This window comes from Elephas maximus, chromosome 16 (genome assembly GCF_024166365.1).
Source record: "Elephas maximus indicus isolate mEleMax1 chromosome 16, mEleMax1 primary haplotype, whole genome shotgun sequence".
Lineage (NCBI taxonomy): Eukaryota > Metazoa > Chordata > Mammalia > Proboscidea > Elephantidae > Elephas > Elephas maximus.
This window is the reverse complement of record NC_064834.1, coordinates 54440626-54459660: the sequence shown is the minus strand read 5'-3', so window position 1 is coordinate 54459660 and position 19035 is coordinate 54440626. Positions and strand designations below refer to the sequence as shown.

General features: G+C 42.3%; 1 protein-coding gene and 1 pseudogene across 4 annotated transcripts in view; one reads left to right on the top strand and one right to left on the bottom strand.

Annotated features, from left to right (window-relative positions):
• Nucleotides 1-17946, bottom strand: part of CNNM2 (cyclin and CBS domain divalent metal cation transport mediator 2) — a 180520-nt gene extending 162574 nt beyond the window's left edge. For all 4 annotated transcript variants that reach the window (XR_007513506.1, XM_049855938.1, XM_049855939.1 and 1 more), the window contains exon 1: nt 16137-17946. Coding sequence is in view for 3 of the 4 variants with exons in the window: in XM_049855938.1 (XP_049711895.1) it covers nt 16137-17757 (1621 nt within the window). In the remaining variant the exon portion in view is untranslated. The remainder of the gene's footprint in view (nt 1-16136) is intronic.
• Nucleotides 1948-2193, top strand: LOC126059898 (40S ribosomal protein S27-like; annotated as a pseudogene).
• Nucleotides 17947-19035: the final 1089 nt, after the last annotated feature.

Genomic DNA, 19035 nt, shown 5'->3' with positions numbered 1-19035 from the left:
AAATGGAAAAAGATATGAAAACAATGTGGCAAAATGTTAGCAAGTGGTGAATCTAGGTAAAAGGTATAAAGAAATTCCTTGTGCTATTCTTTAAACTTTTCTGTGTTTGAATTTTTTCAAAGTGAAAAGTTGAAGGGCACAGATGAAGGAGAATTACACAGAGAAGAAAAAGGTGACTCTTCCAAATAGGCGCTATGAGAGACACAGAAGTAGCAATTCAAAGAGTGTAAGGAACTAAGAAGTACAGGTTACAAACTGTAGACATGACACTAAGTGGTATAAGATTTTAGAGCTCAGCAGGAAGACTTCAGGAAAAAATGGAATTTTAGCAAGGTATTAAAAGCTGAACAGAGTTTTAGACAGGCAAAACTAAGTGCCCTTTCATACAAGAACATGAGCAGAGCTATGTTAGCCACAGTATGTGTCTGTAAAAATACTTACACATATATAACATATATATACACAAGGGTATGCATCCACATCCATATATTACATATATGCAGTTACAATCTTAGCCCTTTTGGACTGAAGGTACAAATTTGGGCTGGTGGTAGCGCATGAAGAGCTCGGCTAACTCTGTGAGAGTCTGGACTCTATACAGTGGGCAATGGGGAATTCTTCAAGGTTTCTATGTTTCTCCTAAATAATAAAAGTCATGCTGGCTAATTTAGGAAATACAGAAAAGTAGAAGATGAATATAAAAATCACCCCATTTTTCTCATTAACATTTTGGGACCTTTTCTACTAGTTTTTTTTTTTTTAATATATATAGTTTTTAAAACAATTGAGAGCAATGTTACTTTTTTTCACTTAAAATAATCATATTCCCAAGTCATTAAAAACTCTAAATGGCTGCATCACATGTACTTATCCAGATTTGCTTAATTATTGCTCAATGCTAGACTTTTAGATTGTTCATAGTTTAAGGCTATTTTAAAAGATATTTAGATGAACAACTCTTCGTTTTAAGTTTTACAAGCACTTCTGATCATTAGATCGGATTTCTGGAAGTGGAGCTAGCAGGTCAAAAGACATGCAAAAAGTGTCAGGTTCTTAATGTATACTGTAAATTGCTTTCTAGGAAGATGATACCAATTAGCACTCTTATCAGTCTTATAAAAGAGTAACTGTCTCACAGCACACCCTCAGTAATACTCACTTCATTTAACGGTATTTATTGAACACCTATACGCCTGACTCTGTTGTGGGCCAGGAAACCCTGGTGGCGTAGTGGTTAAGAGCTATGACTGCTAACCAAAAGATCAGAAGTTTGAGTCCACCAGGTGCTTCTTGGAAACCCTATGGGGCAGATCTACTCTGTCCTATAGGGTCACTGTGAATCAGAATCGACTCGACAGCAACAGGTTTGGTTGTGGTCCATGGGAATTCAGCAGTGAACAAGACAGTCAAAAGTTCCCGCGTTCTAGTGAGAGAAGCAGACCAAAAAAAAAAAAAAAGATAATATAGGGCTAAGGAGGAAAACATAAAGAGCAGAAGGCAGACAGGAAAAAGTGTTGCAGGGGAGGCGCTGAAAATTTAGATAGAAAGGCTGTGGACATCCTGCTTCACTGAGTGGTGTTAAAGACCTGAAGAAGGAGGGGAGCAAGCCATAAAGCTATCTGGGGAGGGCACTCCAGGGAGAGGGGATAGTAAGCGGAAAGACCCTGAGGCAAGAGCACACCTAGAGTGCCTGAAGTGTTCCAGAAATGGCCAGGAGGCCTGTGTGACTGCAGCAAAGTGAGCCAGGGGGATTGCTGTAGGAGATGCAGTCTAAGAAGGGGTTCACATCTCATGGTACCTTGATAATTATTACACTGTCATTTTTTCCATCCTGGCTATTTTTGATAGGTAAAAAGACAAGATCTTATTATTTTAACTATAAGAGGTTTTTGATAACAAAACTGTTAAGATGTCCCTTTCCGGTGGTGACAACCTCCGTATGCAAACATGCCTCTCGTTATGGCTCTCCTTAACCTCCCTCCAGAAGAAAACAGGAAACATAAGAACTGCCTGGTGCAGAGCCGTAATCCCACTTCATGGGTGTGAAACTCCCAGGATGCTATAAAATCACCAGTCTTTTCGCCATGCAAAAACAGGAGCTCTGTGTGTTGGATGCTCCACTGCCCTCTGCCAGCCTACAGGAATAAAGCTAGGCTTGCAGAAGGATGCTCCTTGAGACGGACGCAGCACTAAAAGCACTCTGAATCAAAATGAGTGGGAAACCAATCACATAAATACAGTGTAGATTTTTTTTTAAAGATGGTAAAATGGGAGTTATGTTTGAGGAAGATCAACTTGGCAGAGCATGCTTGATGAAATAAACCAGTGGAAACAAAAGAAACAATGTTGGAAGTGTTACAATAATCCAGATTGATTGAATCATTCATTCAAAATGCATTAATGGGGCACCTAAACATAATAGGTCCTGAGCTAAGCACAAATAGCAAGGGATAAAGAAGTAGTAGAAATGGGAATGGAGAGAAAATAACAATTATAAAAAGCATTTCCAAAATGTATCAACTAAATGTGATGACAAGATACAACAACAACAAAGAAAAAGAACACATTTATATGTATTGCAAGTTATTTGCAATCAGGAAGTATGTTTAATTCATCTTTGCATTTCCCAGTTCTTTGAACATTATAGTAATGCTCAATAAATGATTGAAGAGTCAAAGAAAGTTTGTTCAAGTTGGAAAAAGACCATGGAAGAGACAAAATCTTGGGAAATGCTCAATTAGAAATGGAAGGAAGAAATGAGGAATCTTGTCATGGATTGAATTGTGTCCTCCAAAAATATATGTCAACTTGGCTAGGCCATGATTCCCAGTATTACGTGGTTCTCCTCCATTTTGCGATCTGATGTAATTTTCCTATGTGTTGTAAACCTCTGCCTGTGGTTAATGAGGCAAAACCAAACCAATCCCATTGCTGACAAGTTGATCCTGACTCATAGTGGCCCTGTAGAACAGAGCAGAACGGTATACCCCATAGGGTTTCCAAGGCTGTAAATGTTTACAGAAGCAGACTGCCACATCTCTCTCCCATGGAGTGGCTGGTGGGTTTGAACTGCTGACCTTTCAGTTAGCAGCCAAGTGCTTTAACCACTGTGCCACTAAGACTCCTCTTAATGAGGCAAGATTAGGCTATGTTAAAGAGGATTAGGGTGGGATGCAAGTAGAGAGAGGGACCTCATTACCACCAAGAAATAAGAGCCAGGAGTGGAGTGCGTCCTTTGGGCCCAGGGTCCCAGCGCTGAGAAGCTCCTAGACCCAGGGAAAGGTTGATGACAAGGACCTTCCCCCAGGGCCCACAGAGAGAGAAAGCCTTCCCCTGGAGCTGGCATCCTGAATTTGGACTTCTAGACTCCTAAAATGTGAGAAAATAAACTTTTATTTGTTAAAGTCATCCACTTGTAGTATTTCTGTTATAGCACCACTAGATAACTAAGACAAACCTAAACAGAAAAAGGAAGGGAACAGAACAGCAGGAGGAAAATCAAGACTACTGTGGCATCATGCTGCAAGAGCAAGCTGGAGAAAAAATTAATCCTCACCTTACTTTTAATGGCAGCAAGAAGCTAGAAAGCATGATGACCAAGATCTGGATTTGACAACAAAGGAAGTCATTAGTTGTGACAGTAGGAAGCTAGATTGTAGATGCTTAATTATAAAGCCAGGGGCAATGAAAAGGAAGTAACTAGCTATTCTTCAAGAAATGTTCCAGTAAAAGGGGATAGGAAAAAGACAGATAATGATACCCTAAGACATGGAACTCCGCCATAAAATGCCTACTTATATTAGCCTCTGAACATGCAGTGAGGCAAAGCAACCCTTAAGGGAATATAACATTCAACCTGACTGGGATTCCCAAACTACCAGGTAGGCTGAATGATTACAGGAAAGATCCTCTCCATACCACGTATAAAAAAGGCACCAAAACTATACATTAGCTACTAGTATCTGCTTTGTTAAGTGACCTTAAGAGGTCATAGACAAAGTAATGCCTGTTTAGTAATAACTGCTAGTTTGTTGGATATTTAGCAGAAGTGAGATAAACCAGCTTACTGCAAATAAGTTTCTTTTTTTCTGTTTTAGTCTCTGTGATTCTTGTTGGAAGCTTTCCTCAAACATCCAGAGATGCCAGACTCCATTCAGATTTAAAGGCAAGGCACTAAAATGCTGGCTGGAACTTCTGTGTCAATTGATGAGCTACACTGTAATGTTGTTGTTGGGTGCCGTCAAGTCAATTTTTGACTCATAGCGACCCAATGTGACACAGCAGAACTACTCCACAGAGTTTTCTAGTTTTTTTTTTTAATCTTTACAGGAACAGATTGCCACAGAGTCACTGGAGGGTTCGAACCACCGACCTTTCAGTTAGCAGTCCAGGGCTTAATGACTACGTCACCAGGGCTCCTTCAAATGGCCAATAAAAACATAAAAAGATGTTCAACATCATTAGTCATTGGGGAAATGCAAATCGAAACCACAATGAGGTACCACTTCACTCCCACTAGGATGTTAATAATAATAACCAGACAAAAACAAGTGTTAGCGAGGGTGTGGACAAATTGGAGACCTCATACATTGTTGGTAGAATTGAAAAATTGAGCAACAACTTTGCAAATTGTTTGGCAGTTCCTCAAAAGTTAAACATAGAATTACAACATGACCCAGCAATCCCAATCTTAGATATACACCCAAAAGAATTGAAAGCATGTGTCCACACAAAAACTTGTACATGAATGTTCACAACAGCATTATTCATAAAAGCCAAAAAATGGAAACAACACAAATGTCCATCAGTTGATGAATGGATAAACAAATTATGGTATATACATACAAAACCAAAAAACCAAACCCGTTGCCATCGAGTCAATTCCAACTCATAGCAACCCTATAGGACAGGGTAGAACTGCCTCATAGTTTCCAAGGAGTGCCTGGTGGATTTGAACTGCCGACCTTTAGGTTAGCAGCTGTAGCTCTTAACCACTATGCCACCAGGGTTTCCATATACTTACAAAGGAATATTAATCATCCATAAAAAGAATCAAGTACTAATGCATGCCAAAACATGGGTAAACCTTGAAAACATTACACAGTGTCAAAGAAGCCAGATGCAAAATGTCACATATTACATGACTCCATTTATATGGAATATCCAGAACAGGCAAATCTACAGAGACAGAAAGTGGTTGCCTAGGGTTGGGGAGAAAAAAGCATGGGAAGTGACCACTAATGCATTTAGGGTTTCTTTGGTGGGGTGATAAAATGTCCTGAAATTACATAGTGGTAATGGTTGTGTAACCTTGTGAATCTGCTAAGAACTACAGAATTGTATACTTTAAAAGAGTGAACTTTATGGTATGTGAATTATATTTCAATTAAAAAAAAATTTTTTTAAAGAACCATTTGTTTCAGCAGTAAAATGTTCCTAAGGAAAAATGGTATAAGTTCTTTAATATGAGCAAAGGTTAGTTTTCCAAAGATCAGGACCCATCATATTCTCACTAGATTTGACTTTTTTCCGGGTATACTATTACACAAGGTTAACAAAATGATTTTTGAAAAAAACTAGCCATGATTCTCCCCCTCCTAACACATCAACTTTTTCCATATTCTCTTCCAGAGCTTCTCCCTAAACAAGTGTGTTTTTACAAGTCTCTAATACGTGTAATGGCGTAGTGCTTAAGTGCTGCGGCTGCTAACCAAGAGGTTGGCAGTTCAAATCCACCAGGCGCTCCTTGGAAACTCTATCGGGCAGTTCTACTCTGTCCTATAGGGTCGCTATGAGTCAGAATCGACTCGACGGCAGTGGGTTTTTTTGGATGGGTAATATGTGTAAATAATCAGTGTAAATCCCCTCCCACCCCCATACTGGTTCATGGCCTTCAAGATTATCATTACACGGCTGCAATTAGTTGATATCTATTATTTTCTTGGAAGCCCTGGTGGTGTAGTGGTTAAGTGCCATAGCTCTTAACCCAAAGGTCAGCAGTTCAACTCCACCTGCCTCCTTAGAAACTCTATGGGGCCATTATACTCTGTCCCACAGGGTCGCTATGAGTCGGAATCAACTCAACACTAACAGGTTTGGGTTTTTTCTTTTTTTTTTGTAACTTTCTTCACTCCTTCACCTCCATCCCATCTTGAAGTGTTAAATACTTGTTATTTCCAAATTTGAACTAGTATGGATAATACTGATGATACTCAAATATACATGAGAAGCCAACACAGTTCTTTTCTTTCGTTAAATTATACAACTGAGTTAAGATTTTCAGGAAAAGAATTGCTAAACCAAAGGGTAGGAACATTTTTATGACTCTTGGTTGCCTTCTGAAAGTATTACAAATTTACATTACCATAAGCAACACAAATTTGCTATGTTAGATATTACCATTTTTTGTATTTTTTGATGTAACCAATGTTAAAAAATTTTTCTCAGAATAATTTGAAATATTCCTTTAGACTTAAATGGCTGGCTATTCAAGAAAGACACAACAGGGTTTCCAAAATCTGTGACCACTTGCTCTATTTCTTTAAGGTTTTATTTTCTTTTTTAGTTAAGAATAAAGGTGTTCTTTTTTTACTCCACATACTTACAATGGAGGGCAGAATATGTAATAAATTGTTGTTTTCCTTAAAAATACATATACATATGTCCATCTTGTCAGATAACAGTAACTGCTAGAAAAATCACAAGAGCCTAGAATTCAGTCACAATAAAAAGGAAAACCCACAATAATTAGCCACTTTTAAGATTTCAACTTCCATAACTATAAGCACACATGGCCTAAAGTGTCTTTTGACTACTGAGAGAAAGATCAAGAACAATCAAGGGCCTAAAGAATCATCACAATATGGTGAAATCTGTGAGAGCCAGAACTCAACGGGATTGCCTTATTTTTCCGGGTGTTTCAAGTTTTCAAGTTTGACAGGGTATAGTCTTATCACTTTTCTATTGCTTGTATTAATAGAAAATATTTGAGCTTTCCTTCTGTGGTAGGTTTCCACCTTACACATGTTCCAGCTTTCTCAGGTTTTACTGTAAAAATAATGGTTTACTGAACACTAAATGCTAGCTACTATAGGAAGCATTTTTACGTTATTATCATATTAATTCTTACTCAGAACTCTGTTAGTTAGAAAATATCCCCATTTTACTATGAAAAAACTGAGGCTTAAAGGGGAAGTTACTTGTCCAAAGTTGATCTAGGTAGAGCACACAATTCCTAGACTTTGCATTAACAGATGGTATCCTCCCCAAACACATTGCCACCGAGTTGATTCCGACTCATAGCAACCCTATTATAGGACAGAATAGAACTGCCCCATAGAGTTTCCAGGGAGCGCCTGGTGGATTCGAACTGCCAACCTTTTGGTTAGCAGCTATGGCTCTTAACCACTACGCCACCAGGGTTCCCATCCTCCCCAAACCATGTGAATTCAAAAAGAAATATTCCCACCTAGTTCTGACAGCAAAGGAGGTTAAGTATGGGGAAATGATGATCTCACCATCATTACAGCATTACTTACGATCAATAGTAGCATTAACGAAGAGAGCTTAGCACCCTCCATTATCTCCATAAACCCCTAAAAAAAAAAAAGCTGGTCCAAATAAACACATAATCTAAAAAAGATACTTGTTAACATATTAGTCCCCTAGCTCCCCCTGGAAACGCTGGTGGTGTACTAGTTAAATGCTACAGCTACTAATCAAAGGGTCGTCAGTTCAAACCTGCCAGGTGCTCCTCGGAAACTCTGTGGGGCAGCTCTATCCTGTCCTATACCAACACTATGAGTTGGAATTGACTCAACAGCAACGGGCTTGGTTTTTTTTTTTCCAAAGCTTGCCACCCTTAAGCTTGCCCCATACAGACATTCTGGAGTTGCGAGAATGTGATGGTGAAAGAAGGAATGCTTCTTATTGTTTCTCCTTTTCAGTGCCGGTAGGATTTGGGGTTTCTGATTTATGTGTTCCAAGAAAAAGAAAGCAGAAAGACAAAACTAAAATTGTCTTAAATCCTAGTGATCTATTTCCATGTATTAACGTTTAATAAATACTCATTATGCCAAGAAAATCTTACTGGAATTTAAGTTTACAACCAATAAAATACAGGCATTTAGCAGAAAGGGCCCCTTTCAAAAATATATACTTTATATGTATCTAAACACCTAATCAGCATCCAGAAGTTTATTCTTAAAAGTATAAGTAATCCAACAGCAAAGAGAACCATTAAATATTACGTTAGGTCAGTTTATTTTGTGAGGTTTTCTAGTTAATAGCATTTTAAATTGTGCTTGGATTTGCTAATAATTAAAATTAATCAGCCCCTTACAATAGTTTGGAATGTTTCCGAATGTAAATAATTCTGAGGTGCTTTGGGAGGGGGCAGGTGGTAAGCAAACCCCATAAAACCAAGAGAAAAAGCAGAACAAGGCTTTTTCCTGTTTTGTCCAGATCATACCAAGTCAAAGCCAGCACTCAACCATAGTCTCTCTCGACGTAAAGGTCTAAAGCTCAGGCTCTGGTGACCTCATTAATGTAAATGACCTCCAAAAATCAAGAGTGATTCTCTGTAAGAATTCAGCTTACATTATAAAAACTGAATAAAGGACACATAGATACATGAATGGGATGCAGGCTTCAAATGCTTTGGTGAACATTCCAATGGAAATTTTACAGACTTGTACTATAATATGAAAAGAGCTAATGAAGTTTCCAAATCCAATCTTCATTCCTCGCATAGAAGAAACGACCAAAACGAAAATATATCATTAAGGGATATCCAAAATTAAACTTAACAAGTTAAATCAAAAGAAATACCTTATATTTAACTACTTGAGACTTAAGGCAATCTAGTTACTCAATATATATTTCTTAAAATACCTTCCTAGTCTGACCTTAGCAGAGTAAAAAACACAATTAAGCTGAACTAAAATAAAACAAAATGAGTTGACACATAGTTAGATTTAACTTTCTATGTAACAAAATGCCTGTCAAAGATTTCTTAGATCCAGGGTGGCTAAAATATTGACATCGAAATCACAAAACAAATAGAAACCAATGACAAATTTCAATATTTGCTGTTTCAATGATATGACTACCTTTAACTCTGAATAATCTAAAACCAGAGGCCCACCCTGTTGGAGTTGAAAGAACTATGATATAGAGGTCTGGGACATGGGTTCAGGTCCAGTTTATGTTACTAGCTAGGTAGGTTGTTGTTGAGTGCCATCGAGTCGATTCTGACTCATAGTGACCCTACATGGCAGAGTAGAACTGCCCCATTGGGTTTCCTAAGCTGAAATCTTTATGGGAGTAGATTACCAGGTCTTTTCTCCTGGAGCCACTGGGTGGGGTCAAACCACTGACTGCTAAGCACTTAACCACTGCTTCCCCAGAGCTCCTGAGTTAGTTGGGTAACCCTAAGCAAGTCATTTACTTTCTCTCCTCTCTTTCCCAGCATTTACTTTCCCTATTGGAGACCCTGGTGGTGTAGTGGTTAAGTGCAACGGCTGCTAACTAAAAGGTTGGCAGTTCGAATCTACCAGGTGCTCCTTGGAAACTCTATGGGGCAGTTCTACTCTGTCCTATAGGGTCGCTATGAGTCGAAATCGACTCGACGGCAACAGGTATTTAAGACGCTGACTACACCAGTGTTTCCTAAACTCACCTAACCAAAAGATTTATCTCAGGGTAACTGTTAGTATGGATTCCAAGGTACCTTCCCTGGAGATTCTGATTCAGGAAGTCTCTGAGACCCAGGACCTTATTCTTAGCAAGTGACCCAAGTAATTCCTACCGTAAACTTGGCAAACACTGGACTAGATGATCCTCAAAATGCCTTTCAGCTCTATTTCTGTACTATCTGAATATTCATAAGGGTATTCTAAAAACACCAAATTGTAACTGTCTCATGTGTTACTGCACAAAAATAATAAACATTAAAGATCACAGAAACAAATATATCCACTCTCCATGACACCATTCATGCCTTTAAACAATTAAAAACAAAAAACAACAACAACAATGTTCCTAGATTCTAGGCAAATGGAACACTTCATTTGGTGAGGAAAAAAAAATTTTAACTTAAACTCTCAGGACGTTAATATGGAAAGACATGCTGAGTTATAAGGAGACAGAAATGTATGCCAAATGTTTCAAGTGAAAACTGTACATTACATTCTTCTTTTAAGTACTTTCTTAAAGAATAACACCTGTTCCTAGCTTAAAAAAAGCGCTAGAAAATAGCCTAGCTAAGTCCCTAGCAGCTGTAGACCAGCATGCTCTGCAATACTGGAATGCAACTGTTGTAAACCTAAAAGAAAAAAAAAACTGGTTACTAATTCTTCAGACTCAACCCTAGTGTGTACAACTGGATGGCTAAGAGTCCACAATCCTTTGTCAGGAAGGTATTCAGATAAGTGAAGAACCTCTAGAGTGCTTTCTACACACAAAAGTAAACCAAAAGCCAAACCTGTTGCTATCGGGTTGATTCCAACTCACAGCACCCCTGTAGGACAGAGCAGAGCTGCCTCCGTAGGGTTTCTGGAGTATCTACAGAAGCAGACTGCCACATCTTTATTCCGAGGAGCACCTGGTGAGTTCGAGCCCCCAATCTTTCGGTTAGCAGCCAGGTGCTTAAACACTGCACCACAAGGGATCCTTCACTCAAAAGTAAAAAAAAAAAAAAAAATTTTTTTTTTTTTTTAAAAGTAGTAGCCTTTAATTTAGCTTTTCCTTTCCCTACACTGTTTTGTTTTAGACAGTTTTCCTAAGATTCTCAGAATCCTTTAGTAGGATTTACTAAGCTTATTATCTTTAGATTTATAAGTAACTACAAAGCTAAAAAAAAATAAACTGAATGCTTCGAAGGCCAGTGTAGCAGGGGCAGGGGTTTGGGGACCATGGTTTCAGGGGACATCTAAGTCAACTGGCATAATAAAATCTATTAAGAAAACATTCTGCATCCCACTTTGAAGAGTAGCATCTGGGGTCTTAAACGCTAGCAAGCAGCCATCTAAGATGCATCAATTGGTCTCAACCCACCTGGATCAAAGGAGAATGAAGAACACCAAGGACACAAGGTAATTACAAGCCCAAGAGACAGAAAGGGCCACATGAACCAGCGACTACATCATCCTGAGACCAGAAGAACTAGATGGTGCCCGGCTACAACCGATGACTGCCCTGACAGGGAACACAACAGAGAACCCCTGAGGGAGCAGGAGAACAGTGGGATGCATACCCCAAATTCTCATAAAAAGACCAGACTTAATGGTCTGACTGAGCCTGGAAGGACCCCAGTGGTCATGGCCCCCAGACCTTCTGTTGCCCCAGGACAGGAACCATTCCCAAAGCCAACTCTTCAGACATGGATTGGACTGGACAATGGGTTGGGGAGGGATGCTGGTGAGGAGTGAGCTTCTTGGATCAGGTGGATACTTGAGACTATGTTGGCATCTCCTACCTGGAGGGGAGGTGAGAGGGTGGAGGGAGTTAGAAGCCGGCGAAATGGACAGGAAAAGAGAGAGTGGAGAGAGAGAGCAAGCTGTCTCATTAGAGGGAGAGTAATTGGGAGTATGTAGCAAGGTGTATATAAGTTTTTATCTGAGAGACTGACTTGATTTGTAAACTTTCACTTAAAGCACAATAAAAATTATTTTAAAAAAAATTTAAAGAGACTGCATGGAGTACACAGGGGCAGAGTTGTAAAGGAAGCTCATTAGAAACCAATTATTATACAGGTGTCTACAAAAAATGTAAATAAAATCAAGATCAAAACACAAACCTGAGTTTGAGTCACACTTCCAACACACAGAGATTAAGAAACCAAGAGTAAGATATTTTAGCTATATGAAAAATGGTTGTAGAGTAGTCCATTCAAGTAGCATGCCAGTACAGTATGTTACTATAAAACATTTTCAAAATGAATCTTGATGCTTTGACATGGAAAAAAACTGGAAATAAAATTCCTTTGATTTTGGATCATAGGGGCTAAAAAATTGATTTGTTTTAATGGCAAAAATGGGGACACCAACTGTTATGCATGGAGCCCTGGTGGCAGAGAGATTAAGAGCTCAGCTGTTAACCAAAAGGTTGGCAGTTCAAGTCCACCAGCTGCTCCTTGGAAACCCTATGGAGCAGTTCTACTCTGTTCCATAGGGTCGCTGTGAGTCGGAATCAACTCGACAGCAATGGGATGGGAACTGTTATGTATAACTTCACAGATGCACTGGGTTTAAGGCCATATATGCTTGAATATGTTTTGTATCTGTTGTCCAGAGGTAATATTTTCACCAAAACCAAAAACCAGACTCATTGCCATCCAGTTGATTCCAACTCATAGTGACGCTATAGGATTTCCCAGGCTGAAATCTTTACGCCAGCAGACTGCCATATCTTTCTCTTGCAGTGTTTTTCACAAAAGTCCGAAATTCACACTCAGTAAAAGAGAAACGTATCATGAGGAACAAGGGAGCCAGTACACTATAGAGGTTGAGAGTTCAAGCTCTGGTGTCAGACATACTTCAGTTAAAGCCCCAAATCCAGAACTTACTACATGTCCTTGAACAAATCATTTAACCTAAGCCTCAATTCCCTCATTTTCAAAATGGAGATAATACATCATTCAGCCATTGTAAGATTTAAACAAAGTAATTCATGTAAAGCATTCAGCCAGTACCTGCACAAGTAAATAACAATATTAATAATAGCAACATGCTAATTGTGAAACTAGCGTAATTACTGTCTTCCAACCTAAAGGTTAGTTAAAAGTCTTCTGGTAGGCAAAAAGCTCTAATCATTGAAAGAAGATATGCACATATACTTTTATAAAGACAGCTTTTCATTTTTTTCCATACTGCAAAATATTTCTACTCCTCCCTCCTCAGCAAAGAATAACTCGGATTAATTATGTACAGTTACATAAAAAAAGAAGAGCCCTGGTGGCACAATGGTTGAGCACTCATCTGCTAACTGAAAGATTGGTGGTTCGAACCCACCAAGTGGCTCCACAGGAGAAAAGACCTGGCAATCTGCTCCCATAAAGATTACAGCCTAGAAAACCCTGTGGGCAGTTTTACTGTGTCATACATTGGGCCACTATGAGTTGAAATCAACTCAACAGCACCGAACAACAACACGAACAGAGGCCCTGGGTGGCACAAATCGTTAAGTGCTTGACTACTAACCCAAAGGTTGGCAGTTGGAACCTACCCAGAGGCAACTCAGAAGAAAGGCCTGGCCACCTGCTTCCAAAAGGTAACAACAGCCTTGAAAACCCTATGAAGTACAGTTCTGCTCTGCAACACATGGGGTCACCATGAGTCAGAATTGACTGTATGGCATATATATAGAAAAGGATTCAACGCATTCTGAATTAAACAACAAAAAAAAAACCAAACCTGTTGCCATTAAGTCGATTCTGACTCATAGCGATCCTGTGGGACACAGTAGACTGCCCCCAAAGAGTTTCCAAGGAGCGCCTGGTGGATTTGAACTGCTGACCTCTTGGTTAGCAGCTGTGGCACTTAACTGCTATGCCACCACGGTTTCCACATTCTGAACTAGGAAAGTTAATTTTCAATGAGATCTGAACTGGTGATCTTATTAGTTGGAGGAGTTGCAGGGGGTATCGTAGAATTTATTTTTGTTTTTTGGAAATGGAAAAGTCAGCAGAAAGAGGGAAGAAAAAGAAGAAAAAGCCTTCAAACCACTACACAGGCTGTTATTCAATGGAGAAAAACAATAGAAGGTTGAACATCCACATTATTTCATAAATGAATTAGAAAATAAAGAAGCAAAAAAAAAATTAGGTGAAATACTCTAACTCACACATGAAAAAGAACTAATATAGCTGTTAGTAAGGTTAAAGCGATCAAATCCATCAAATAAAAATCCAAGAAAGAGAAAGTGATATATCAATTATGCCTATAGTTTAAGTAATGAACTCCATCCTTTTAAGATAATGTCTTAAATTTCCCATTTGTACCCAACAGTCTTTGCCATTACTCTGAATATGCCCCTAGCTTGAATGTGCCTTTACCTTGTACTATCTTTGAAGCCAAATATATCCTTCTGCTTTTTTTTTTTTTAAGGACAAAAATAAAATCTTACAGAGCATTACTTGTCTAGAGTTCTTAGAAAAATAAGAGCAATTCAATTATTTAAAGGTTAGATTTCAAAGAAAATACTGTTAACAAGATAGCTAATTTGGGGGGTAAAGAGGGGCCTCATGAAAATAAATCAACCATAGGAAAATTGTTCCAGGACAACTAAAAACAAATTTCAAAATAATGCAAATTTTGGTATTTTTGAATAGACATGATTAATGAGTAGTAAGGTGAATAAGTGAATTCTGAAAAGAAAAACAGAAGCGAAGAAAAGACTTCAGCAGGAGTGCAAACTAGTGTTATCAATCCATCATTACACATGCAAAAATTCTGAATAATAAAAAATCAGACAATGAACTGTTTTATCAACATTTGGAACTTAGCGATTGAAAGAAAATTAAGTATTTTAGAGAAATTTTCAAGCATTTCAAGCTAGCTTTCTATATTACACATATTACTGCAAAATGAATGAAGAAAGGGAGACTGGCTAGATGTTCTAATTAACAGCTTAGCAATCAAAGAATAATGACACTCCCAAAAGAAGCTTTGTTACCTAGAGAAAATGGACATTTCCTTTTTCCTGCCTAAGAATCCAGATGCAAATCACCAACCTCGGAAACACATTCTTCTCTATTCCTTTATCTGAAAATTACTGCAGTGTGACCCTGTTGAATAGAGGGCATCATCCAGCCAGAAAAATGGAATTAGGGCAACCACACACTATGCGTATGTTCAGATCATTACATTCACTGAGCTGTCACCAGGTACACATGGCCTTTTTCAGTGGGGAGGCCATTGTTGGTGATCAAAAATCTATTTGAAGAAGGAAAGCTTAGGTCATTAACGGTTACATACACACTTCGATACGCTGACATACACTAGCATCATAACAATTTTTAAAGCTTCAGCATCCCTTGGTTTTCAAGTAACAACACTAGCTATTTACTGGGGACTTTTTAATGGCAGAATTTCGGTAATAACACCATGAGTTGTTATTCACCTGATCATTACATGGTAAAACAAACAAACAAAAAATAGTACAATGTAAGAAAGGCAAGCAAATCAGACTCTGCACTTCCCTTCCCTGTTAAATACCGTGAACAGAGACAGTTGACTTGGATACATACTTCAGTTTACCAGGTGATCAAGGTTAAAAAGAACACTTCTAGACCCAAATGACTCAAGATATAAATAAACCACAATTAATTGAGGGATTCATCCCATTGTTAAAGGCTCAAGCTTCTGCCAAAATCACTCTTGGTTTGGGAAATGTTTTAGGTAAATTTAAACAAACAATGCAGCAAGTTAAACAAGACATGCTAACTTCCTAAAAGATTAACTTACCCCTAGTCTTTCCAAATTATATATTAATAACTAACCTCAATTTTCAAAAATCTCTTTTCCAGCTAAGGCAAGTCACACCCAAATGAGTGAACTGTTTTGGTGGTACCCACCTTACCCTACCCCTACCCCCCAAAGGCAGACGTCAAATCTTCCCCACAGGTCGCCAGACAACCAGGAACCGAAGCAATACGAAATGCACTTCCAATCTTTGAAACATCGACGTCGAGGCTTAAGGAGGAGGAAAATGAGTGTACTAGGTTTAAAAAAGCTATTTAAATGTTCCAAAAGCCTGCGATTAGAGCAGGTCAACCAAATGGCATCGCATGGCATTAGCCGGCCCCTACTTTCACCTACCCACTCAGAACGCAGGCAAATAAACTCGGCAGACCTCTCAAAACCTGAGACACCCAGGGGAAAAAAAGATGTATCCTGCAGAGCAATTACACTGCCTGCTTTTTGATGGCAGTCTTATGCTTTTAAAGAATCCAGGAGCGTTTACTAGTTCAATCCGTCCCCAAATCCACGCCACCCTTTCAACTTTACAATTGAGAGAGAGAAGGAGAAATTCCGGTCAACTCGCCTTGGGGGGTTGGTCTAAGGGTAGAGGACTTAAGTAGGGAGAAAGATGGAGAAAGAAAGAGCGAGCCAATGAAAGATATCAAAATTTCCCACCTTTCTTAAATTCTTCCAGCATAGCGTCCAACTTGGTGTCGTTGAAAACGAAGTGCAAGGGGTGGTTATAAAATTTGGTGATGGTTTTCAGGGGAGTACAGTCATCTGGGTCCACAAAGGCCAAGTCTTTGACAAAGAGGAGGTCCACGATGTTGGAGCGCTCCCCCTCAAATACTGGAATGCGAGTGTAGCCGCTCTCCATGATCTCCGACATCGTGTTGAAGTCCAGGATGGCCTCGCCCGTGATCATGAAGCAGTCCCGGAGCGGAGTCATCACGTCCTCCACCGTCTTGGTGCGGAGCTCCAGCGCCCCTTGGATGATGTTCAGCTCCTCTTTGACGAGGTCGTTGTAAGGATCGGTAACCCGGAGCATCTCCAGCAGTTTTTCCCGGTTATAGACGGTGCCTATCTCCTGACCCAGGACGCAGTCCAGCAGCTTGCTGACCGGGTAAGAAGCAGGAAAGGTCATCATCATGAAAAATTTGGTGAGGAAGATGGTGTTGGCACCTACGGCCAGGCCGTGCCGGGAGCAGATGGCCTGGGGCACTATCTCCCCGAAGATGACGATGCCGATGGTGGAGACCACCACCGCCACGAGGCCGGAGCCCGCGATGTCGTCGAGCAGGATGGTAAGCGTGGTGTTGACCAGCACGTTGCCCAGCAGCAGCGAGCACAGCAGGTAGTTGCCCTGCCTGCGCACGGGCTCGATGCGCTTAGCGTAATTCTTCTCCTTCTCGGTACCGCAGTTCTGCACGATGCGCAGCTCCATCGGGTCCAGTGCCATGAGCCCCAGGTTGAGGCCGCTGAACATGCCAGACAGGCACAGCAAAAGCGAGATGAAGATCACCTGCAGCCAGAAGGGCAGCAGAAACTTCTTCTCCTCGCCCACGATCATCTTCGTGTCCTCGCCGTCGTGGTAAATCCACGTGGTCTCAGCCCACGGGGGTGGTGGGAGCCCGGCCACCCCGGAGCCGCCCTTGCCCCCGACGGTGCCCCCGGCTGACCCCGGGCCGCCGGCGCCCAGGGCCGGCGTGGAGAGCGACGTGCACAGGTAATAGGACTTGCTCTTCTCCATTTTGCGCAGCGGTTTGATCTCGATCTCGATAATGCCCGAGGTGCGGCGGTTGAGGATGATGTGGGGCAAGATGATGATGTCTGAGGTGCGGATGCCGCAGCGCTGGGGGCCGCTGTCCGGCTCTGGCGGCGCGGGGCCACCCAGCCCGCGCTCGCCGGGGCTGTGGCGCCGCCGCTCGTGCTCGGTGAAGGCGATGCGGGACCACGTCTCGTTGTTGATGTTCTGCCCGTACACACGCAGCTTGACCCGGGTCCGCTCGCTCACCCGCAGCGCCCCCCCTTCCATGAACGACACGTCGTTCGTGTCCTCCAGCCTCAGCCCGATGATCACCGTCTCCTCGTTCTCGCTCGCCGCGGCGCAGCCACCCCCGCCGCAGCAGCAGCTCAGCAGCAGCAGCGGCAGCAGCCGCCCCGCCGCTGCCTGCAGGACCCCCCGGCCGCGGGCGCTGAGGCTGCGGCGCGCCGCCATCTTCCAAGTGGGCAGTGCGGCGGCTGCCTGCCCGCCCGCCATGTTTACTTCGGGTTCACAAGCACCACAGCCAATCATGGGGTAGCTGCTCCAGCTGTGGCTTCATGCTTCCCACCCGGCGGCGCGAGCGCAGACACCCGGCCCTGGGAGAGACTGCAATAGAGCGTCTGCGCCCAGTGCTCAGCGGTCCGCCTCCCTGACTGACACTGACCCGGCCTCGGCCAGCTGAGGAACCCCTAGGCTCGTGGGAGGAGTAGAGGGGAGGGTAGGAGGGCCAGCCGCTCCCGCGAAAGGCAGGTCGCCGAGCCAATCAAGAGCGGGTGCCCGCCCTCCCAGCCAGGGGGCTGGAGTGGGGGCGTGGCCGTGCGCGGCACGGCGGACCAATGGCAAGGTAGGCGGGCGGGGAAATGGGTTGCCACCGTCCCCCTCAGCACGCCAAGTTTCCAGCTGAAAAGCGCGTGACTCTTGTGTATGTGCGAGGGGAGGAGGTGTGGCCAGCCGGAGCCCGATAGCCAGTCAGAAATTAGAGCTGTAGAAAGGGGGCGGGGCCTCTGGTCCAGTTGCCAATGAAAAGAAGCCGTCAACGGGGCTGGCGCTCGCTGAGGGGTCTCAGTAGTAGATCCCCGCGCCTGCTGTTGGCCTGGTTGGACTGATGCCCTGCGGTGCGAGGACCCCGGTTTTCGCTGCACCCGGTTGCTGGCCACCCAGGACATCATGCCGGTGCAGAGCGGATGCGCCTTTCTGCCACCGGTGCCCGAGAATCAGATTTGAGTTGGGACAGCTTAAAGCGCACGTAAATCCCAAATGAAAGCAGGGCACCGGCCGCGACCCCGCGCGCCCCCTTCCACCACCTGTGCACGCAGCTCCTCACGGGATAAGCGGCGGCCCGGAGGCCCCTGCACCGCCACGGACCGCCTCTTCTCGCGCCTTTCTTCCCCCTACCTGGACGCGCGAGCTCCACGGCTCGCGATCAAGTGGCACCACCTGCCGGCCGTACGGGCAGCCTGCAGTGCTTTCCAGGTCTGATGCAAACCCCGAAAGGGTTAGAAAGTTAGAGTGGGGCAGTTTCCCAAACTTTCTAGTCTTAAGAATCACCTCATATTCCTGATAAAAGTACATATTTCCTGGATCCCATCCCATACTAAAGGGGAAAGGGCCAGAAATCTATTTTTAACAAGCACCCTGGCAAGTCTGGGAAATGAGAAGGGACAGACATCCCAAACGAACCCATAAAGGCGCCTTCTCAATCACACTGACCAAACCCTGCTAGGTTCATAGTTCCCTCTGGGAAAAACAAAACAGAGACCTAACTCCCCGTGACTCCCAGCCCCACTGCTTCTGAAGGAGACAGCAGCA